The 24,752-nt window shown below is 33.6% G+C and overlaps 1 protein-coding gene across 8 annotated transcripts in view; it reads left to right on the top strand.

Moving 5' to 3' along the window:
• Positions 1–24,752, top strand: part of LOC148630243 (uncharacterized) — an 88,417-nt gene that overhangs the window by 39,304 nt on the left and 24,361 nt on the right. For 5 of the 8 annotated variants that reach the window (XR_015919180.1, XM_088564050.1, XM_088564060.1 and 2 more), the window contains 10 exons: positions 7,496–7,735; positions 11,514–11,684; positions 12,250–12,420; positions 12,987–13,157; positions 13,724–13,894; positions 15,553–15,729; positions 20,884–21,069; positions 21,784–21,960; positions 23,890–24,004; positions 24,422–24,519. Coding sequence is in view for 7 of the 8 variants with exons in the window: in XM_088564050.1 (XP_088420176.1) it covers positions 7,496–7,735; positions 11,514–11,684; positions 12,250–12,420; positions 12,987–13,157; positions 13,724–13,894; positions 15,553–15,729; positions 20,884–21,069; positions 21,784–21,960; positions 23,890–24,004; positions 24,422–24,519 (1,677 nt within the window). In the remaining variant the exon portion in view is untranslated. The remainder of the gene's footprint in view (positions 1–7,495; positions 7,736–11,513; positions 11,685–12,249; positions 12,421–12,986; positions 13,158–13,723; positions 13,895–15,552; positions 15,730–20,883; positions 21,070–21,783; positions 21,961–23,889; positions 24,005–24,421; positions 24,520–24,752) is intronic. The other 3 variants (XM_088564054.1, XM_088564075.1, XM_088564067.1) reach the window with 3 other exon arrangements.

Genomic DNA, 24,752 nt, shown 5'->3' with positions numbered 1-24,752 from the left:
TTGAAATCCTCCTTTGGAACGCTAAAGCTTTAAGTAATCCATGCAAACCAGTTGTAGGGGAAACTGTGTCGTAATGCTGACTAGTGGAGCTCTCTGGTTGGTGGGAGTTTTTCGTCTTATGCATCTTCCACACTGTTGTATCCAATTCTTTACATCCTTGTCCATCCCGGGCCAGTAAAATCGGTCACAGACCAGCGACATTGATCTGCCCTTGCCTGTATGGCCCATGTCGTTGTGGAGTGACCCCAGTATGACATCAACATGTGCAAATAGTGGTACCAGCTGGGATATCCTATCATCTCTAATCATAACATCTCTGAAAAGCACACCGTTCTTAACAGCAAAGGAGCAAACTGATGTGAAAGTAGTGTATGTCCAACCTCAGCTGATGTAGGTTTGGGTCCTTCTGTGACAAACTTCACAAATAGTCGAATGACAGGATCCTTGGACCGTACAGCTGCACAATCTATGATGTCATCTATTAGTTCTTCTTCCGGTAAGGGTATTGCATCTGCTTTAACAACTAAACTCTCAATTATCGTCTAGGACGGCAAACTTGCTGCCCCAGAGGTATTGTTTAAACTTGTCGCAAATTACCCACTTTAATTCTAGGAACTCTGACTTGTGTGACGGGTAACGTCGCTCTGCTTTGGTAAGTCATCTGATTATCACCCTCTCAATTCCTTCTTGTTGTTAGTATAAAACAGCAAACCCAGAAGCATCTGTGTGAAGGTCGTATGGGCTGTAGCTAATGGCATATTCAAGTACTGGTGCTATCGACAGGTGATGTTTTAGCTTCCTTCTGAAACGCTTTGTCCTGCCCAGTACCTCAATTCCATAGTTTTCGCTGTTTTGCCTTGGATTTCGGGAATCCAGCTGGTATAGATATCAACTCAGTCAAAAGTTTGCTGATCTTGGACAATCTTTTTTTATAAATCAGCGGTAGTGCCTAACAAAGTCAAGAAATCGTCTGATGTTTTCATGAGTGGTCGGTTTTGGCCAGTCGTGAGTCTTGGATGTCTTCTCTTATCTATCTCCATCCCTACAGCTGATACAACATGTCCAACATAGGTAATCATGCGTTTGAAAAACGAACACCTGTCAGGAGCAAGATTCAGGTTGGTATTCAATCATCCTGTGGGAAGTTGACTGGGAGTTGGTTAGGCCAAAAGGCATTATATTATTCTTGTAGAAACAATAGTGATAGGTAAGTTCCTTGTGTTCTTGTAGGATTTCTATCTGATGGTATCCACTCTTCCAATCCATGGTATTGTGCGGATATATTGATAATCAATAAGTCCTGGTTCCTCTTCTTAGCCTTTCAAATTAGTTTGACGTTCAAATGAATGTAGCATTGCAGGAGTTAGACTATATAGTATCTCCTCATCTGAACTCTGGAAATGGTGTACCGGTACTCGGCTTGATGCTAGCAAGAGTCCTTGAAGCGTTCTCAAATACAACCTGACTCAGTAAGTTGATAAGTAGTACACCTAAACAGGTGGTGTACTGATTCAAGAGCTGCTGTCCTCCGGCACATTCTATATCCAGCAATCTGCTGATATTCTGACGTTTGGTTGCTTTTATGTGGGTGTTTTTATAACTGTTACTGATTGTAGATACAGTTGAGTCAATACCTAGAAGAGTCTTAACAAGTTATCCATTAAGTTTAACTTCTGCCTTTGTCAGTTGTCCAAATAATCCAAATGGTATGGTCTTTTCCTTTTCTTGTTTAGGACCTGTCGTTGCGTTATTCCAGCCTACTGGCGGTCCTCCTCCATAGACTTCTGACTGTTTAAATCATTCTGGGTGAGTTGGCACATCCTATCATCTTAGCCGCATCTATAACATACTATATTCTCTGCATTATCTGTATCAGCTGATGAAATTGATGTTAATTAGCGCTGAGGTATACGTCTCCTTTGTCTTCCCTGACGTTGTGGCTACTGATTATAGTTTCCTCTTAATACCCATTTTGTTTATTTTTATAGTATGTCGTTTCAAACTCTCAACTTGTGTGGTCAGTTGCTGTATCATTCCTTTTAACTGGACATTCTCATTGGGTTGGTGTATATATTTGTCAGATATGGGTAATGCTCTGGCTGGGTGGGGCTTCTTTGTAATTTTCCTGTCCTCATGGTCCCTCTCTTTTTGTCTTAGTGCTATGCAAGTTCGTCAAAATCTTTAATAGAATCGTACTTGTGTCCCAACATATTTAAGTTCTCGATTGAGTCCCAATTATGAATTAGTAAATGTTAGATGATAAAGTGTCACAAGGAATTGTACTCAATCACTATTGCAAATTTATTAAAATGTTTGACTAGACTATTTAACTGTTATGTTAATACAAAGTCAAAATCTAAAATACGTACTTGTGCATGCACAATTGAACATAAAATATTGAAGTAAACCAACCCAACACATACATATACAAGACAAAGTATGACAATGTATATCCATGCACAAGCTAAAAACACTAAGTTCTAACATACAACCTACATGTAAGTAAAACACTAAACTCTTTATTAGTAAACACAAAAATATGTCAATCAATGTCCTCATTGTGTTTATACCACGGAATATGCGTAAGTAAACACACTTACATTAATGTGCTTAAGTAGCCTTCAGTAAATCTCAATTTGAATTACAATAGGACATTAACTTACATGTATACTAGTGTCGCATTAGTCAAATATGACCTATAAGTGTTAAGTACTAAATAAAAGTGTACATGTGTATGCAACTAGAATAAGTCCTTATGTATGTGTGCATGCAACAAGACTATTACTTAGTCTAAAGTAAGACGGAAAAAATGAATAAATAAACAGGAAGTGCTTTACCACCTACTTCTGGTTCACCTAAACATTAAGTGTGTGTGCGTGGGGGGGGGGTCCGGATAAAACTACATGTATGCAACGTTCAGTAAACACAACATACAAGCTAGCACTCAACAAAACAATGTGATTAATATTATATCACTGTATGTAACTGAGAATGCAAAGTGATGAACCACTTTGATCACTTGATGTTAATTTACCTAAACAATGAATTAAAATTCTTAATTTTAGTTATTCTAAAAAGGGTTCTAAGTCTATGATTTTCACAAATTCATGCACATTGGTCAACAAACTACAATATGACAAAATAGTACATACTACATATAAACATAGAACAAATAACTTATGACAGTTACCAATGCACACTGCTATAATCCGGAAATGCTGCTTTTCCGACGTTCTCGAAGCTTGACACTTCTTGAAGTTGACAAAATCACTGTTAGACGATTCAGTCTTTGTGACGTCACATGCAAAAATAGAAATCGATCACTGTAATAAGGAATTCCCTCCAGTAAGACAGGTAGATTTGTCAATCAATACACAAACTATCGAATTTCTATATAATGAAAAAATAATGCAATAGGCGCGAATCTGTAATGGTGAGTGTGTTGAAAACACAATCCCAGGTTGTAAGGTCCTGATTTTGTATTGTAAATACATTGTATGCTCAATACGCTAATTATAAAATATTCAAGGTGATCAAAATAGGATAAATAACAATATTTTCCTTCTAATCTAAAACTAATCTCATGTATGTCTCTGATACATAGATATCCCATTTTAAACTCTAATTCAAAATATGTAGATCATGTTGATAATGTCATGCATAGTATGCATTTGTTAACTACACATATCAATTTATTTTCACAGTCATTAATTTGTAAATTATCCAAATAGCTTAACATAACATCATTCAAATACAGAAAAGGAATAGGTTTCTGCAGTTACAAGTGGAGCAGACAGCACCTTAAGCAACGAAATATAAAATATTTTGCTGCTGATGAGGGGTTACTCCTTGAAACACGTGTACAGCATATCGAAATTTACAATATATAAAACTGGTATTTCCTATCTTTAAGAACCACTATGTCAATACCGCTGCTGGTGGACTTGAGGTCCCTAAGGGTATTTACCAATCCAGTAGTCAGACGTATCTGACCCCGAATTATATTTTATCTACCCTATTTATGAAATCTTGCAGTATTCCAAATTGAAAAATAAATAAACTCCTACCATTGCATTTGGTTGATACTCTCGGTGATAGATTCTTCGTACTCTTTGAATAGTTTTGGTTTTTAGTACTTCTTGAATACAACTAATATTTTGATTATGATCTTCCTACATATTTGATTTTAATGCTGCTGATGAGAGGTTACTCCATCACGTGTACAGCATATCGCAATTTACAATATATTAAACTGTTTTATTTTGTTTTTTTTGGGTTTTTTTTTTGTTTTTCAACATAACATACCTCACATGTTTGTGTAAAGGTTGTGTTTCTTTTGGCCCTCAGTTTAGCTTATCAAAATTATATTAATCTATTAATCTAAAGTACCAATATTTATTATCATAGATATTCAGGTAATTTAGATAAGATGCACTACTGCGGGATAAATATAGTACAAATAGTTATCTCCTTTCTATTTTCATTTTTATCAAAGCCAAGCAGTATTAACTTTATTAAGATTTAAGATTTAAAGGGTCTACCACTTATTCATGCATTCTCCCAAAATTATGCTAGATCCCTAAGGGATTATGCATTTAAGTTGTTTAGATAGGTTAAATGCAAGTCTAACTCTTATAATAAAGTTATTTAGTAGAATTATTTCAATCTCAAGCCTATACAAGGTAACCCTCAAATCAATCATATAAAGTATTCAAACTCATTCATCAATTCGCTCAACAAAGATCACTAACTCTGAGGAATTAAAGAATTGAATTGAATGTTATATATACTTAATGGTTAATTAGAAACATACCTCAAAATGAGAAGAACTATATCACAAAAATATAAAGTCCAGATGAGAATAATATTTCCCTCAAGAACAAAATGGCTTCTTCACCCACTAATAACCTAGAGTCACTTGCCCAGATAAGAAGTTTCGGCAAGCTCTGGCATAACGCAAGAGTCGTGATATGAACACTCCATACGCAGGTGCTGAAGGGATGTTGCCCAAGATGAAAGGAGAACTGACAATTCTGAATGAAAGTCATCGCGTTTGTCAGCCTCATAAGAGTGAAGGAATAGGTCAGCAAGTAGAGGAGCACAATTTGTTCCCATTGGAATGCCGACCATTTGTTGAAAAACACGTCCACCACACTGGACAAATATGTTGTCGATTACGAATTCCAACATTTTGTAAACATCTTTCTCTGTATATTTAGAAGATGATTTGGAATTATTTCTTACGAAGTATGAGGAATATCTACCAAGAAATATATATTTGTATCGAGGTGTACGATCGTTTTTTGGAGAAAAAAAACAATGATGCATAATGTTTGTAAGTAGAAATTTTAATTGGGTATAGGGAATAGATGTATACAGTGTTGGTAAATCATAGGCTTTAATGCAATTATATTCTAATAATAGTCTTGAACTGATTGCCAAGCTTATAGCAACAGCATTTTCGGCACTTCGATTTCTAAATTTGAGTGGGAACCTTCACCGACATAATAGAAGATTGGGAAAAATTAAATAAGCAGAAGGGAAAAAAATAACTATTCAACCATACAAAAGTATAACTATATCCGGGTATTTTAATAAGTAAGTACCATACCTTCATGTTTACATCTTGTTACAAACAACAGTCAAGTCAACTGTTCTATAAGACTTGGATGTTACACCAACTTTGATAACATAAGTATATAAAGGGTAGCATGTAGCAGTAATAATTACCCATTCTACAACCAGAATAGTGACAATATCTCCATGTACTATTTTTTATGAGATTTAGTCAATTAACATATACAACATTAATTGCCAAACAGTATACCTCAAGCATCAAAAAGACAAGACAGGCAGAATTGGTTGACAAAACCACTATATGCATTAGGCTTTGATGAATATGAGCAAACGCAATTTGGACTAGCAAACAGTCCTGCAACATATCAACGGTTGATGGAGACAATATTACTGGGTCTTGATATAAAAATCTGTTTCCAAACCCTTTACGATGTAATCATTAACTCTGATACATATGAAGAACATCTAGATAGAACTGACCAAGTATTCAGTAAATTTTAATGACGCTGATTTTAAATTTTCAAAAAAGAAAAGTATGCAAACCATATTGTAACGAAAAATGGTATTAAACAAGATCCAGATAAGATTAAAAAAAATAACGTCCTTAGCAAAACCAACATAACCTGAGGAAGTCAGAAAAAGTTCTTGGTTTTGCTGGCTATTATTACTATTACTACAATGGCTACTCATTCGCATTGGAAAACCTTCCTACGAAGAGGCTTGAGAGTTTTCTTATATACTTAATTTATTAAACATTAAATTACTTACACAACAACATTATTTACACATACAAAATGGTATGAAATTAAAACCTTTTTTATCAATTTTTATGATAATAAATGCTTTTTACCCGTCGATGCAAATACTCATATGTTTTCTATTTCCTTATAAAGTGTCTTGTGGTCGGTTATTTTCTGGTTGTATTCGTTTTTACACTAAAATAGTACGAACTTATGTACTTAATAAGTAGCAATTTTCAGAAATTTGAATTTTTACATATATATCGAAGCTTGACATTTAAATCTCCATACATTAAATTCGTTTTTTCTCACAATTTTTCCAATAACATTGAAATCTTTCTTGCCTTGGTTTTACTACAAGCAAGGTATCAAAACCATTTGAAATGCAATAAACTACTTATTAAAAGAGACAAGTACATTTCATTTCTTTACCTAAATAGAATAAAAACTGTTCAAAAAATACATGTTTTATCTATTTGTTTGGATGAAACTGTCAAAAGAAAGATATTTGAAGAACATTATTATTATGCATTACTCTTTACAAATTTTAAAGTTTTTAAGATAGTTTGTACCAATTGAAAAATAAATTACATTTTGTCATGCATTTCATTCAAGGCTACATACAACTAGTGACATTTTGTATAGGCTCCAAAGCTAATGCCACAAAGTTCAATGGAACCTCTTCTTTAAGTTGAACCTGAAGAAAATTAAATATCTCTTGAATGCTACATATTGACAATAATAGGTCCTAAAATTTCATGGGAAATTTAATGTCCAGCATTGCAACACCGGCTCCCTGAAGTCAGATCACTAAAATATTTCCCCTATATTTTGAAAAAAAATGTTTCAATACAGAACATTTAAATATCTTTAGTGAGTTACAGTGAGCACATTACCTACAAAGGAAGAAAGAGTAGTCAAGCAGCTAAGATTCAAGCGACAAGAACATATGACTCTCTATTAAAAACAGATTTGATCTGCACTTTTTCCACACTTACATAACACGTGTGCACTATAATTTGTTATGGGTTATATTTCCGTGCGTTCTAAAGCTTATTGGTTGAATCAATGGTGGTTACCTTCATATATAATTCAATGTAGAAGAATATATAATATCTTATATGAAAGTTTATCTTTTGTGCAGTTGGCCAACTAACTATTTCTGTCCGTTTGTACAGAGCAAGTAGGAGACAACTGTATATACAAAACAGACACAAAAGGTTTACAGTATAGGGGAACTGTGAATATAACAGAGAATAATACACCATGTCTACCATGGAGTGGAAGTTCAAAGTTCCCTAGTTTGACAAGTAACTACTGTAGAAATCCTGACAGCTCAGACAGACCCTGGTGTTACGTAATATATCCTAAAACTGGTGATGATGATGGCTGGACATACTGTAATATTTCTATTTGTTGTGAGTACAAAATAGAAATAGTTTGAAAAAGATGAACGATGTAATTATTTACTGCAATCAAAAGGAGAAACATATAAATACAAAGGCATTAAAGGCGTAAATATTAGGAAGATGTAAATTTGCATGTTTATTATTGCAAGTGTCAATTACAGTAACTTAAGTGGATTTGAAAATTAATAAAATAGAAACTTAGGTTGTCTGGAAATAAGGGTCACAAAAATATTACCGAACACTGTTCCGATCGATAATCAAGTTAAGCCCAAAATAAATCTGACTAAATAGATATTACATAATTTAGCAAATGTTACCGCAATGGTCCTGACTGACTAGGTGCAGGCATTTCAAACGAATAGTCAGTTAAATCTAGGTTTTACACACATCGAGTTAAACCCCCTCTTACATTGCAGCCTGAATATACCAGCGGTGGTTAAGTGGCATTTGCATGCTACTATGTCATAATCGGTAAATCAGCGGTCACATCAGCACAAAAAAACAAGTTACAAAAAAAACAATCAGTACTTATTGTTTTAAAAAGAAACTGAGTCTTTTTCAACCAATCAGCGGTCACATCAGCACAAAAAAACAATTTACAAAAAACAATCATTACTCATTGTTTTAAAAGAAACTGAGTCTTTTTCAACCAATGACTGATATTTTAAAACGAATTTGGTAGGAGACCCATTTCCTCATACCCCTGATTCAGGAGTCAGAGTAGTAAGTACTTGTTCTGGCGCAGTGAATCAATTGTGAAATATAAACACTATATGCAGGAGATGAAGCTGTATTGCTGCTCAGGAAAGAAAAAAATATTAGAATGCAAGTCGTCTCTTTTATCATAAATATTACTGCTGAGATAACCACTGTTGTCGAATACGAGATATTGGTCCAAAAACAGATGCAGAAAAAAAGCTGTTTCGTTAGTCCCTTTATCTCTAGCTCTGGTGAATATTGAAGAAAAATAGATATACCAATTCACAATGTGAAGTTACTCTGTTTCTCTGACATCGAAATGTTATTTGTAGACAAATCTGGGGTCATTCCGATAAAAATGACAAATGTGAATTCATGTATTACCTACCTCAATAACTTAAACAATTGCAAATTAAGCGTTATAGTTTGATATAGCCAGTATGGCATTTTCTGCGAGGTTAGACAACAAAACTATATATAACTTAATTATTGGGTGTTGTTATGAAGATCGTTGACTGTCTGCACAAATTTTCTTGATGCGTTAAAACAATTATGTTCCGAGAACACATTTTGTGCCTGATTGAAAGTTGGAAAGTTTGTATTCAGAAATATACAGAAAGAACTCTCTTCTGTGTTGGAACTTTAGAGTCTTTTTGGAAACCTTTGATTTGCAATTTTATCATGTTTAACAGTTTCAAACTGATAACACCATCACTTCACTCAGTTCTTAGTTTTCCTGGCCCGGAAATCAGAAGGGTGTTGCCATAGATGTCACGTCACAGCGGTACGAGTTCGAGTCCTGCGGAGGGAACGACCAAAAGTTTGCACAAATGTGACAGTTCTAACATCGTTGGGAATTTTTCAGACCTTTCTAAACGTTTACATATCTTCCCTGGATCAATTTGATCCGATGGAGCAGTGTAGTGAATAGAGTCGTTAATAATTAATCAACTTTTACAGTTATTAATAAAAGTATGTACTAAACATATTTTTTTTAAACAATGAGGCGCAATAATCTGCCAAAATCAGCCAGGAAAATGTTGTCAAATGTTAAACTGGTTATAGAGGGTTTAGGGTTAGGGTTAGAAATTTAATCAAAAATCCTTACCCTAACCTTAACCCTAACCCTTCAACCTCACATCATCATTAAAACTATTTTTAAAAAAAAACGAGGACTTATATCATCAGTTTTTGCCACAAATATGATTCTCTGTCATTGAATAATCATAGGTTAGGTACTTTGCATGGCATCTATTTAAATGAACGTGGAATAATGAATGACACTTCAGATACGGTCTTATAATTAACGAGATTTGCTACATGTAACTAGAAATCGGTGAAGCAGGAAGGCTGATAACTATATGACAAATGCCATAACTTTTATCCTTGAATTTTACATTTGTCTGTGGCAGTATTTCTTCAATCCTTGTCCATGTAGTTTTAATATCACAGCTCAGATGTATTTCCATGCTTAACCCCTTATAAGGAAACGAAATTTTGTGCCACAGATCTAAAGTCATCAATTTGAAGGTTTAATGGTCGAAATGATGAATTTGTTTTCGCTATAGTTTGGCAAGCAGATAAACAAAACAATTATAATTGATTTGTTTACACTATTGTCGTAGTTTTACATACATATACAAACATGAATTAAGTAATGGATGAACTACGTTTTTGAAAACAGTTTATGAAATTAGCAAAAAAAAAATCTGTAAAATAAAATAGCATAACTTGAGCATATAAAAGATAAAAATGAAATACTTTTGAAAAAAAGAAAGTGATGTTAAGTCAAGTTGACAATAACACTTCAACAAATTTCTCAATTGGCCTGAGCCACCAGTACCAGCTCAAATAGTCACAGACGGAAACACTTTCTGAATTGTACAACCCCAAACCCTGAATGAAATCAGATTCGCCATTAAATAACTAAAAATGGAAAGACACCAAAAAATGACAACATTACCATCTAGTCCAAGTAACAACCACGATGTAACTTTATCATGTTAACCTGGATATACAGGAAATAGCGTAAGTATATAATGTAATGCTGATGGATCATAATCGGCGACAATGTACAGGTAAAGTGGGAACAGGAAGCTGTTTTGTGCTGTAAGGATATTTCGTTACGGTTTTGAATTGTGTGAATTGCATTTGCCCAACAAATCATATAAAGGATGCACAGCTGGTGGGCCACGGTCACCACAATAACAACAATGCTTCAAATCTAATTATATCTTGACATCACACATGCTTTAGACATCTGCCCTTTGGTAAGGATGTTTGATTTTTCGAAAGTACAACTTTATTATGTATTTTAATGTAACCCAATCTATTTCTATATGTGATCTTTCATATCTTAGAACTATTGTTACGTAAGCCGCTAAAGTGCATTGATCAAACGACTCGATTACAAAAACGGCTGATTTGTTTTGAGTGCCTCAACATTTATTTGCAAGCAATGTTATGTCACTGTAAATTATTTTCCTCACAATCATGGTTCCTGTCCTTATACCTGATGTATTTGTAGCATGTTAATTAAAAAATTTGAGTTGAGTTGGAAAATGAAACAACAATCTATTTTCAACGTTCAAAAAACAAATAATTTGATTTGTTGTAAATTGAAACAAAACGAATCGTTTCTCAATTCGTAATGTTTAATCGAGAGCAAATAATGTAATTCCCTGTTTGTAGGTTTATTCAACCCATGCATTGTTTGAGGGGTTTAAGATGTATATGTCGGTCTGAGCGGCGGTTCATAAAATACATATTTATGAAACTGTGGTTATTTATTGTTTCAAAATAAACGAAGAACAGAAAATACTTTCATAACTTAATTTATTTTATTTTTACTGCCCCAGAAGAACAACAAGAACTATTCATATGATCATGAAATGTATAATACGGTATATTTGTACATACGATAAAATCAGAACATTGTTACCACTATGTGGACTACGTGGTTGTTTTTTACTGTATCAATGTATACCTGGATTGTATTCAAAGTGAAATATACAATTTCCAAATCTGAATTTTGCAAATACTTCGTATTTAGGAATGAATTAACATACTAAATATTTTTAATTTCAAGTGATGAAATGTTCACATCTGGTTCTTAATGAAGGAAACAATATGACACCATCTAGTCCTACTTACAACCAGAATGTAACGTTATCATGTAAACCTGGATATACAGGCAGTCCTATAATAACAAGGTGTAATACTGATGGGTCATGGCCACCACAACGTCCACGATGCTCACGTAAGTTTTAGTATTTGGTTGACACCTGAGTGGAAAATTCCTCTTTTATTCAGCTTTGAGGTTATTGGTCAATTATTTGGACGGTCACATTGCTCGTGTATTTTGTGAATATTCTTTTAGTAAACTCGTTCGGTTACAATATTTTGTCAGTTTTCTTTGTTTCATCTTCGTCCCGATCCATGTTAAAAATTACGACCCTTTTTAATGTGCAAGACATTAAAACTGTAAGAAACATGAAAGTCTTGGATTTTAAAAGAATTTATGTTTTAATACCTGTAAACACGTATACTTAAATGGAAATCAAAGGATCAAGACTTCGAATAGTCATTAAAAAATTATAAAGAATGACGAATTGTCAGAATAAAGACACACACGCACACGATAAAGACGTTATGACTTGTATATCATTTACAATTAAACAAAGTAAATTAGTAACCCAGACTTCAACAAAAACTGAGACAAAATAATAATCAAGTTTGATTTTAAAATTTTGATGTAATGGCACAACAGATTAAAAGAAATAGATAAGCGTGCTTATTTCCATTCTATTTACTTTTTAATTTAGGGAGAACATGTTCACATCTGGTTCTTAATGAAGGAAACAATATGACACCATCTAGTCCTACTTATAACCAGAATGTAACGTTATCATGTAAACCTGGATATACAGGCAGTCCAATAATTACAAGATGTAGTACTGATGGGTCATGGCCACCACAACGTCCACATTGCTCACGTACGTTTTTGTATTGGGTTGACACCCGAGCGGACAATCGCTCTTTCATTTAGCTTTGAGGTTATTGTTCAATTATTTGGACGGTCACATTGCTCGTGTATTTTGTGAATATTCTTTTAATAAACTCGTTCGGTTACAATATTTTGTCTGTTTTTCTTTGTTTCATCTTCGTCTCGATCCATGTTAAAAATTACGACCCTTTTTAATGTGCAAGACATGAAAACTGTAAGAAACAAGAAAGTCTTGGATTTTTAAGGAATTTGTGTTTTAATACCTGTAAACACGTATACATAAATGGAAATCAAAGGATCAAGACTTCGAATAGTAATTAAAAAATTACAAAGAATGACGTATTGTCAGAATAAAGACACACACGCACACGATAAAGACGTTATGACTTGTATATCATTTACAATTAAACAAAGTAAATTAGTAACCCAGACTTCAACAAAAACTGAGACAAAATAATAATCAAGTTTGATTTTAAAATTTTGATGTAATGGCACAACAGATTAAAAGAAATAGATAAGCGTGCTTATTTCCATTCTATTTACTTTTTAATTTAGGGAGAACATGTTCACATCTGGTTCTTAATGAAGGAAACAATATGACACCATCTAGTCCTACTTATAACCAGAATGTAACGTTATCATGTAAACCTGGATATACAGGCAGTCCAATAATTACAAGATGTAGTACTGATGGGTCATGGCCACCACAACGTCCACATTGCTCACGTACGTTTTTGTATTGGGTTGACACCCGAGCGGACAATCGCTCTTTCATTTAGCTTTGAGGTTATTGTTCAATTATTTGGACGGTCACATTGCTCGTGTATTTTGTGAATATTCTTTTAATAAACTCGTTCGGTTACAATATTTTGTCTGTTTTTCTTTGTTTCATCTTCGTCTCGATCCATGTTAAAAATTACGACCCTTTTTAATGTGCAAGACATGAAAACTGTAAGAAACAAGAAAGTCTTGGATTTTTAAGGAATTTGTGTTTTAATACCTGTAAACACGTATACATAAATGGAAATCAAAGGATCAAGACTTCGAATAGTAATTAAAAAATTATAAAGAATGACGTATTGTCAGAATAAAGACACACACGCACACGATAAAGACGTTATGACTTGTATATCATTTACAATTAAACAAAGTAAATTAGTAACCCAGACTTCAACAAAAACTGAGACAAAATAATAATCAAGTTTGATTTTAAAATTTTGATGTAATGGCACAACAGATTAAAAGAAATAGATAAGCGTGCTTATTTCCATTCTATTTACTTTTTAATTTAGGGAGAACATGTTCACATCTGGTTCTTAATGAAGGAAACAATATGACACCATCTAGTCCTACTTATAACCAGAATGTAACGTTATCATGTAAACCTGGATATACAGGCAGTCCAATAATTACAAGATGTAGTACTGATGGGTCATGGCCACCACAACGTCCACAATGCTCACGTAAGTTCGAGTAGTGGGTTGACACTCGAGCGGAAAATCGCTCCTTTGTTTAGATTTTAGGTTATTGATTTACGATTTGGACGGTCACATTGCTCGTGTATTTTGTGAATATTATTTAAGTAAATTAGTGTGCTTTTTATATTTTGTCAGTTTTCTTTGTTTATTCTCCGTCCCGTTGAACATGGAAATTGTAGACACTATAAAATCAATAGACAAGTTGTTATTTCTATGACGTTTTCTTGATATCAGATTTGTCATCTTTACCTCTAATTTGTAATGAAAGAATACTGATGACACCATCTACTTCAAGTTAGAACCAGGAAGTAACACTATCGTGTAAACTTGGATATACAAGAACCATAACAACAAGCTGCAAAAATGACGGAGCATGGCCATCGCAACGACCAAATTGCGTTCTAATTGTTGGGTGGTACACAAAGAAACAAAATTGTGATAATGATTTATTTCACCAACGATTTTGTTTTTTTAAGTACAACTATCCATATTTTCATTTATATTATTCAATTAATAAACGTTTACGATCGTTGTTCTATAGTTACTTACGTCTACTCCATTACAATGATCTGTCAAGTATGGTTAAGTTTTCCTGTATCAAAACCTCGGTTGGAAAAGAGACTGTCGATCAGTTTTCTTTGCAACCATTTTAATCAATCATATACTTTCACAATCTAGTTTACTCCTTCAATGTCTTTTAACCGTGACGTAACCTCAACATGTTATCCTGTACCTTTGATTGCATATGGTTCAACAACGTCCCAATTTTATCATTCAAAGCCATCCATGGGTTTCCAATGAACGACGACGAGAAAACCCTTTCACCACTGCTGGCCCTCAAACAGCATTCCACACAGAAATAGCGATATGTTTCGTCAGACTTCGAACCATTTGTTTTGACATTACATACTGACATCGTTACCGACTCTTTGGCAAGGAACATAGAAATTTAAGAACAGTATGTTGCTTTCAATAAGATGGTGAAACAATTTAATAAATATATATTATAATTGAATATGTAGATGAGGAATTCGAAAACCATGATAAGAGGTTGATTATTGATCGCCATCATTATGGGAAACCCTGAAAAAGAAAACTAGAGATACATCCATTTGATTCTCCTTTTATGTTAAGAGAAAAAATGGTGAAATAGATAAGGCGTTTACAATCTGAGTAAAAAATATATGAATCTCTAGAAACTAAGGAGTGTCAGTTTATAAATAGAAAAGTTGCAGATATAACTTTGGTTCTTCGTGTGAGAAAAAGTTATGGGAAATATCACTGGAGCAAGAGCAAACGCCAAATGGCAAGTAGAAGGTAATAAAATTGTAGACATATTCAGAGATGGCATGGCTCCAAACACTGGGAGACGCCCTGAATGTTTATCCGTGGAAAGTTCTTCTTATCAACTCTATTGATAAATACGGCGGAGACAAGATATTACACCTTAATTTAGAGGTTTTGGAATATAAAGCTGCAATTTTCAGCTCATGTTGGAGAGATATCTTACTATTTTTTAGAAATTACTGAAAAATATATGATAACGGAAATACGTGAAATAAGAATCAAAAGATTTGAATTTGCTGTTACAAATGTATGTATATATTTATATGGTGCATTGTCTATTCATAATTTTTTCCCAGAAATCAAATGTAGCTGGCGATCAAACTATCCTTTTGTAACAGTGAAACCAAAAAAGACTATTTATAATTACCACGACAACGTAACTGCAAGCTGTATTCCAGGATACAATGGCATTTCAGTTATAAGAATGTGCAGTAAAAACAGTTCTTGGTTGGGATCAAATCCGAACTGTTCTCGTAAGTTTTATTTTTCTCTCCACTTCCCTATATTTACAACTAAATTGCAGTCAATAACTGACAAACAAGTAACTGGTAGGAATTGCTTCTTTGTCAAGTAGTATTGGCTTAAAAAATAGTAGAAATAATGCACAGACTAGGGAAATCAAAACCCGAACAAATCTTTTAGATTTACATTTGGACTTTCTTTTCATTCTCGAAAATCGAGTAATCATTTTATCATTTATTTTTAGTTCAGAAGGTATTGGTGGGATTATGAAAGGGGAGGAAACAATGATTTTCAAAATAACGCACATTTTTTATTATCAATAAAATTGTCTTGATATTTTTTCAGCATTTATTGTATTGTATTGTAATTTCTATACTCAAAACTGTCAAAGAGGTTCTGCAGTCCTACCACAACACTTGTTACTCCCGTAGTGGTATTAATTCAAAACAAAATCCAAAAAAATCAGTTCAAGACTATTATCTGAATATGATAAATTAAAACCTATGATTTTTCAACACTGTATACTTCTATTCCCCATACTCAGTTAAAATCCCACCTTAAAAACATTATACATCGTTTTTCCAAAAAAGATGGTACACCTAGATACAAATATAAAGTTCTTGGTAGAGATTTCTCATACTTTGTAAGAAATAATTCCAAATCATCTTCCAAATATACAGAGGAAGATGTTTACAAAATGCTGGAATTTTTAATCGACATATTTGTCGGGTGTGGTGGATGTGTTTTTCAACAAACGGTCGGCATTCCAATGGGAACAAATTCTGCTCCTTTACTTCCTGATTTATTCCTTTTAATTTCGGGGATTTGATATATCGCATCTACCTCAAAGAACTTGTGATAAAGGATACTACAGACACTGTAAAATCAGGCTCATATCATGACCTACACTTAGAAATCGATGGTAAAGAAAAACTATTGACCAAACTTTACGACAAACGTGATGACTTTTATTCAGATTTGTCAACTTTCTTTTCGTCTGTGGCAACATCCCTTCGGCACCTGTGTATTGAGTGTTCATATCACAACTCATACGTTATGCCAGAGCTTGCCGAAACTACGCAGACTTTTGTATCGCGCTAGAACTCTAAAAAACTAGGCTTCTGGAACAGGGTTATGTTGCTACAAGATTGAAGTCATCACTACAGAAGTTTTATGAACTCGTGGATCGTTATGGTGTATCCATCTGTACCATGAAAACTGATGTATTCAGCGGGTCATAGTTTTCCTGTCCTCGTTTGTCTACCCCGGACTTGACTTTTATGAGCATCTCGGCAGGTGTTTCTAGAAAAGCAGAGGACGCTTACCCTACCGGTGCACCTGGTGCATGCTCCCAGTTTTTAGTGGAGTCCGAGTTGCTCATTTTCTTTCGTTACTTTGTATGTATGATTTTAGTTACTTTATGTTCTCTGTTGTGTATGTCTGTTTTCCATGTCTGGTTTTTGTCCCTGGATTACATTCTTTTGATTACCGCTTGGTTCCTTCGCTCTGGTTTTCTTTAAGACTCAAGCCATTTTTATTTTCACTTTTTTCTGTTATCTTTTATTACCTATTTCTTTTTTTGATAAGGTTATTTTTAAAGATGAGTTATCGAAAGTGAATGCAAGTAAAATATTTCTGTGCACAAAAAATTGGGGGGGGATATTGGATATATCGGCATAATTTCTTGATAAAATTTAAGTTAGATACTAAAGTGATACCTATATCAAGAAAAAACAGTCAAAACACCTGACTATTGATTATTCAATCGAATATATCATACATATTCATAACAATGCCGATGATCGATAATGTAAGTTTTTCTAATGTAAACACCGTAAATACAATGGACAAAAATTCTGACTCAAATGAGAGCGAAAACACAATAAAACCAGAGAATGACACAAAAAGAATTAAAAGTGATGATATTAACGCAAATTTCTTCTTGCTATTAATGTCTTAATCAAATATTGAATACTGCATTCGGTTCGCTAATGGAGATGATAGGAAAGAAATTTGAGGACGGTCTTGCATAAAACAAAGCCTAGGGGTACGCCTAGTTGTCCACGATGAATTTGAGAAATAGCAAGTGTGAAAAAAAGAAATCAATCGAGATTAACACGACATTATTTCATATTTAGAAAAAAAACTATATGTCGTACGTTCATGCCGCTACACCAAAGGAAAATTCTAAAAGGTACAATAATCTAATGAAAATCTAGCTCCTTGCCATACAGAAACAGTTGCCACCGTTAATAAACAGCTAACAGACGTATTAAAACTAACGACTATTAAGGTTAATGAAGTCTAAATATTACCCCCCTCCTTTTCCCGAGGCAAAAAAAGGTACAATCGTGGCAACTGTGGATACTTTCAAATAAAACCGAAATTGATGAAAACATTAGAAATCTAAAAAAATATGTATGCAAAAGGGTATATCGAGGACGACCTTACATCCGAAGTAACGATTCAAATTCAAGAGTATCTTGAAAATGCTCGGAAAACAGCAGGAATATAAGATTATTGCAGGCAGAATAGTTCCAAATAGCCAGTAGGAAAACGTAAAGCTTGGTGTGTGGAATGTAAATGGTTGGGACGAAGTACTGATACTTTTCCGATAAGAGAAAGTGATTTAAATTGTCTTAAATTCAGACATAATTGGAAATTGTGAAACATTACTTACGAGTGGGTATTTTATTGATCTACCCGGTTATAAATGGTATTGTAAAACTAGAAAACAATTAAATTTAAGATCTAAGAAAAGATCAGGCAGTGTTGGTGTGTTTATAAAGGATGAACTTCAAAAGAGTTTGGATGTGTACGTCGTTGATTATTACGCGGAAGAGTAATCAAGGGAACCACGATTCTAGTGGAAATAAAAACTAAGAGAAGCAATAATTTAGCTGGCTGCAAGAGAGGATATGGTTTTTCAGGATCTGCATTGTTAAATCGATTTTTTTCAATTATGGATTCCTTTGAAAAACATTGATCTTAGTATATGATATCTGCATGATCTATTGGACGTAAATCTTCATGGGATTATAGAGTTTTACAACTAGGTTGAAAATATAAGATAATTAATGATGTACATGCTGTTACTAACTTGAACAATGTATACGAATCTCTTCATATTACTGAAAGAGTCGTGGTACAATGAAGTGTGGAATGACAATGTATCTGCTGTGAATGGCAATAAATTTAAAGTTTATAGATTGTTTAAAGCAGAGGACGCTTACCCTACCGGTGCACCTGGTTCATGCTCCCAACTTTTAGTTGAGTCCGAGTTGCTCATTTGCTTTTGTTTCTTTGTATGTATGATTTTAGTTACTTTATGTTCTTTATTGTGTATGTCTGTTTTCCATGTCTTGTCCTTGTCCCTGGATTACATTCTTTTGATTACGGCTATAACCTTGGCTCCCTTGATTACTTTTTTAAACATACTATTAGTACAGAAAATTATGTTGAATTTGTAAAAACAATAGAAATCATAGACGTATTTTTCATTGTTCAGATCTTGTCATCTACAACTCAAAATTAAAATTGGTAGATGTAATAGATCACCTATTGCTACATACCTATTCATAAAGAACGTTTATTTATTTACTGTAATATACAATAGTATAGAAGATGAGAAACATTTGTGTTTGAATGTAATTTTTACTCAGAATTACGAGAAGATATATTCACCAATGCTTGTGCTATTTAAAAGGACTTTACCTTTTAGATATCGATAACAAACTTGAATTTTTAATGTCAAATAAAGAAATGGTTCCAATTTGTACATAAAATATTTTATAGACCAAAATAGGTATTCATTTAGCATAATGTTTTAAGTGTTATAGTATGTATTATTGTTTATCATACTTTCTGTGGTTTGTGTGATTGGTAGTGTCTCATAAGCCATTACTAGTTAGCATCTTTTACGATAACTATGATCTTTTATTGGTGTTTTATATGTAATGTAAACGATGGTAACACTTTGATATTATTTGTTGTTGTTGTTGTTGTTTTGAATCTTTAAGTAGGGGTCGATACATACATAAGCATCACTTAAACATAATGAATATAGGCTTGATTATTTTTTGTAGGTTAATATCGGTACAATTTTTTAGTTGTACAAATACATGTATTCTTTAATTTGAGACAATTAAATACTAGTTGATTTCTTAGTAATATAACTGTTAATTATTTTAGTGTAATGAAGGAAGTCATAAAATAAAAAAAAATCATTCAAAAATGGCTTTTAAAAAGATGTTTGGATATTTTTCAACGCTCCAAGCACTTAACTTTCATGTATCTATTGGTTCGCTTGTATTTTGTTACACTGATATTGAAACATCGATATGTATGTCACACCAACCAAGTTACTCATCAGATGCCACGTCATAGGTAGGCAAAAGGGGAAAGAATATATATATATGACGATGATCAGATCGGATCTCATGGTGCAGATCAATACACCGTCCATTGAACAATCATAACACTTTTTTCGTGATGACTTTAATCTTGCAAGAGTAATCAAGGGAACCAAGGTTATAGCGGTAATCAAAAGAATGTAATCCAGGGACAAAGAAGACCAGACTTGGAAAACAGACATACACAACAAAGAACATAAAGTAACTAAATTCATACAAACAAAGTAACAACAACGTAATCATGGTCCAAAATTGTACGAGGTCTAGCTGGGTATAAACATTTCGCACAAAAATTACTATGTTAAGCCCTTGCATAATGTATGAGTTGAAAAAAATACTCCCTACGCAGGTCCTGAATGGATCTTGTCAAAAAATATATGTGCACCATTGTTCCATTTGGAATGCCGAATGGTATTTAAAAATGTCCAACATATTTAATAAATATGGTGTCGACAAAAAAAATTCTAGCATTTTGAGATATCTTTGTTTATATATTTAGAAGGTGATTTAGATTTTTTTTCATACAAAATATGCCAAATACTATGAAACAACATTATTTTATCATTTGCTGACCTGTTTGTACTTTCTGTGTAAAATATGCAATTGTTTTACAGAAATTACTAAAGGTGCTGCTCATTTGCATTTGGTTTCGTACTTTCTTGCGCGTTTCACTGTGTTTAAAAAAAACTGCATTCCCACTAAATTATATATGGCATGGTTTCTAGCATGTTTCATCCTAAAAATATTTCTTAGATTTATGTATTTTAGCCATAAAATGTTTGCCAATTTCTGCGACAAACGAGATAATGATGTCACAACCTAGTCCAAATTACAGCCAGGAAGTAACGCTATCTTGTAAACCTGGATATACAGGAAAAAATATAACATCAAGATGTTATTCGGATGGCTCATGGCCACCACAACGGCCAAATTGTTTACGTAAGTTGACAGTGAAGGTTTTCGCTTCATATTATATATCGGTGCAAAAATTACCAAAGCGTAACAGCAATAAAAAACTACATAAACAATGTCACGGGCAAGAGAAATCATATCACATATAATTACATATATTCTAGAGAAGAAAAACAAGATATCACACAAAAAAAACTAAAACACTGGCATATTAAACTCCCACAAAAACTGGGTGTGACATCGGTCGCTCCGGAAGTGTAAGCATTTCCTGTTCCGTCAATGGCAATCGTCTTACTAAAAGTGGATAGTTTAAAAACGGATATTCATGACGCACTTTTGACTTTTATGAGCAACTCGGCTGGTGTTTCTAGAAAAGCAGAGGACCCCACAGGAGCACCTGGTCCATGCTTCCAGTGTTTAGTGGAGTCCGTGTTGCTCATTTGCTTTTGTTACTTTGTATGTATGATTTTAGGTACTTTATTTTCTTTGTTGTGTATGTATGTTTTCCCTGTCTGGTCTTTGTCCCTTGATTACATTCTTTTGATTACCGCTATAACCTGGGTTCCCTTGATTACTATTTCTCGATTGTCTTTTGTTAATTTATGGTACATGTAATAGTTCCACATAACTGTTCGACAAGCTACTTCATTGACGACTAATAGTTTCTTGGGCGCTCCATATATGCATACTATTGTTATTGAAGATTTCAGTGTGCATTAACCTATATGTTTTATGTTCTAGCTGTAGCATGTTTATCACTGCCTATCACGGAGGAAGTCCTAATAACATCAAGCGGTTCAGAATTCACTTTTAACCAAAACGTAACGTTATCATGCCAGCCTGGCTATAAAGGACGTAGTATCGTAATAGGATGTAGTACTCGTGGGGTTTGGCCAACAGATCGTCCAAATTGTACACGTATGTAAATTAGTTATAAGTAAAATTGTATTTTAGTCACCGAGGTACGGTCATCTCAAGACGAAGGGGAAGGAGTAAAACTTGCACCAGAATTTGTTTTTCATAAAGTTGTTCATTCAACATGTTGAACGAATTACACATGAAAAATTGGTTATTATTCTTCCTAGCTTGGGATTTCAAGCAGGAAAGGTATGTGTTAAATGTGTGTATATAAGAAATTCCAAAGTAAAAATAGCAAACATATGACCATTTCAAAGTTTCATTTTTTTCAAAGTCATAAGCGACAAGAGATTACACGAAGTATTGCAAAGGACAACACCCAAAACTGATATAGTTAATATGTTTAGCGCCACACCTGGTCCATACTCCTAGTTTTTATTGTAGTCAGTGTTGTACATTCACTTCTGCTTTCTTGTACGTGTAATTTGGTAATTTTATGGTATTAGTTTTTTTTTGTTGTTTTTTTTTTTTTTGTTTTCAATTTCCTACGATCATATTTGCCTGTAAACTCTTTTCTATCACTCTTTTCAAGATATTGACCTAAGTTGCAAAATGTAATACTCTTAAGCGAAATAACCAGTTTTATAATGTTAATATTTTGTGGCCTACATGATTGTAATTTTGTGTGTTGTTCATTCTGCATATATTTAAAAACGATAGCTTCATGTGGCACATGTATTGATATTTAAACATATTCAAATGCTCTAATAATTCGAGTTAAGTATTACAAACCAGTGGTGAGATGATTGTTAATATTTGGCATTAGAAGTTCACGTAATTGTACAGGAATTGTGGAAAAGAGTCAGGGGAACCAAGGTTATAGCGGTAATCAAAAGAATGTAATCCAGTAACACAGACCAGACATGGAAAACAGACATGCACAACAAAGAACAAGAAGTAACTGAAATCATACATACAAAGTAACATAAGCAAATTAGACAACTCGGACACCACTAAACACTGGGAGCATGGACCAGGGGCACCTGTAGGGTAAGCGTCCTCTGCATTTCAACCAACCGAGTTGCTCATAAAAGGTCAAGTTCGAGGTAGACAAAAGAGGCAAAGGAAAACTATGACATGATGAATAAATCAGTTTTCATGGCGCAGATGGATACATCCACGAGTTCATGATGACGACCATAAAACTTCTGTAGTGATGACTTCAATCTTGTAGCAACATAACCCTGTTCCAGAAACCTATTTGTTAGATTTCTAGCGCGATACAAAAAGTCTGTGTAGTTTCGGCAAGCTCTGGCATAGCTTATGAGATGTGATATGAACACTCCATACGCAGGTGCTGAAGGGATGTTGCCACAGATGAAAGGAAAGTTGACAATTCTGAATGAAAGTCATCGCGTTTGTCGTAAAGTTTGGTCACTAGTTTTCCTTTACCATCGATGTCTAAGTGTAAGATATGAGGCTGACTTCACAGTTTCTGTATTATCCTTTCTTTAAATATTTTCCACGTAACTGTAGCAAATGCCATTTTTCACTTACAATTTAACAAAAAATTATTTTACGACGTTTATGAATGTTTTCCTGAACTAAATAGTACAACCCATATGTGCGGGTTTTATTCAAATCAAAAGTTTGATTACAAAAATCAAATGTACTTTTGGTCATTATCTCATGTGAGCATTTGAAACTATTTTATTTGCACATTCAAAGAAAAGATCTGAAATTGTCAGTATCAATTCTTGTATTAATATATCTTCATGACATATTTGAGAAATTATTTAAGACGTATTTCATTTGGTATATTAGTCACAAATTTTCTATATTTTAAAACCAAAAAGCGTACTTATATATACAAAACTGAACAATTAGTAGGTAGGACATCTACTAACATTCAAGGTTTTAAAGGAAGAAATGAGAAAGTTTTATTCTTTCATATTGATATGTAATATAAATTTTACTATGATTTCTCAGAAACTTCTGAAGCATCTGGTCAAAGTAGAAACATTGGAGGAGCTGTCGGTGGCGGTGTTACTTCAGCTGTTGTAATCATCATTATCGTGGTTGTCACTGTTACATTCATAAAACGGTATTTTTTTACGTATTATGATGCAGGGTACAAGAAATGGTCATACAGTTATAGAATCTGACAGTTATTAGTAGAATATTAATCTGAGAGGTATACGGTAAATAATCATTAATGTTCATCACTGACTCGATCAAATGTATTCCATTTTTTCGCAGGGAAGCAATTGTATTTAAGTGCGTTTGTTTTGCTTCCTCTGAGACTTTTTTCTGTCAAATTGATTAATCAACTTCCGGATAGTAAGGATAATTATCTGATTGGTCATTTGATGATTTTTATAATTATCCATGATATGCCATCTGGGATTATAAAATTACGCTATCGTAAGTAATGAAATGGTTAAGTGTATTTTCGTAATTTATATTCAAACTGAATTTTTAAGGTACTACTATATACAACCTATAATATTTTTTTTATCAGGAGACAGAATCAAAACAAAGGTGATGAAGCTGTCCGTTACAAACAGACCACTGAAAGCAGAGAAGAGCAAAATGTTTACTCTGAAATTCGGAAGTCAGGTTTAGTGTCATTCTGTCTCTTTAAAAACAGTAATCAAGGGAACCATGGTTATAGCGGTAATCAAAAGATCCAGGGACAAAGACCAGACATGGAAAACAGACATACACAACAAAGAACATAAAGTAACTAAAATCATACATACAAAGTAACAAAAGCAAATGAGCAAGTTGGACACCACTTAAAATGGGGAGCATGGACCTGGTGCACCGGTAGGGTAAGCATCCTCTACCGA

The sequence above is a fragment of the Perna viridis genome, chromosome 1 (genome assembly GCF_037379345.1).
Source record: "Perna viridis isolate PV_CMFRI_1.1 ecotype Kerala chromosome 1, ASM3737934v1, whole genome shotgun sequence".
NCBI classification, from domain to species: Eukaryota; Metazoa; Mollusca; class Bivalvia; order Mytilida; family Mytilidae; genus Perna; species Perna viridis.
The sequence above is the reverse complement of the archived record's forward strand: the minus strand, read 5'-3'. Positions and strand labels throughout refer to the sequence as shown.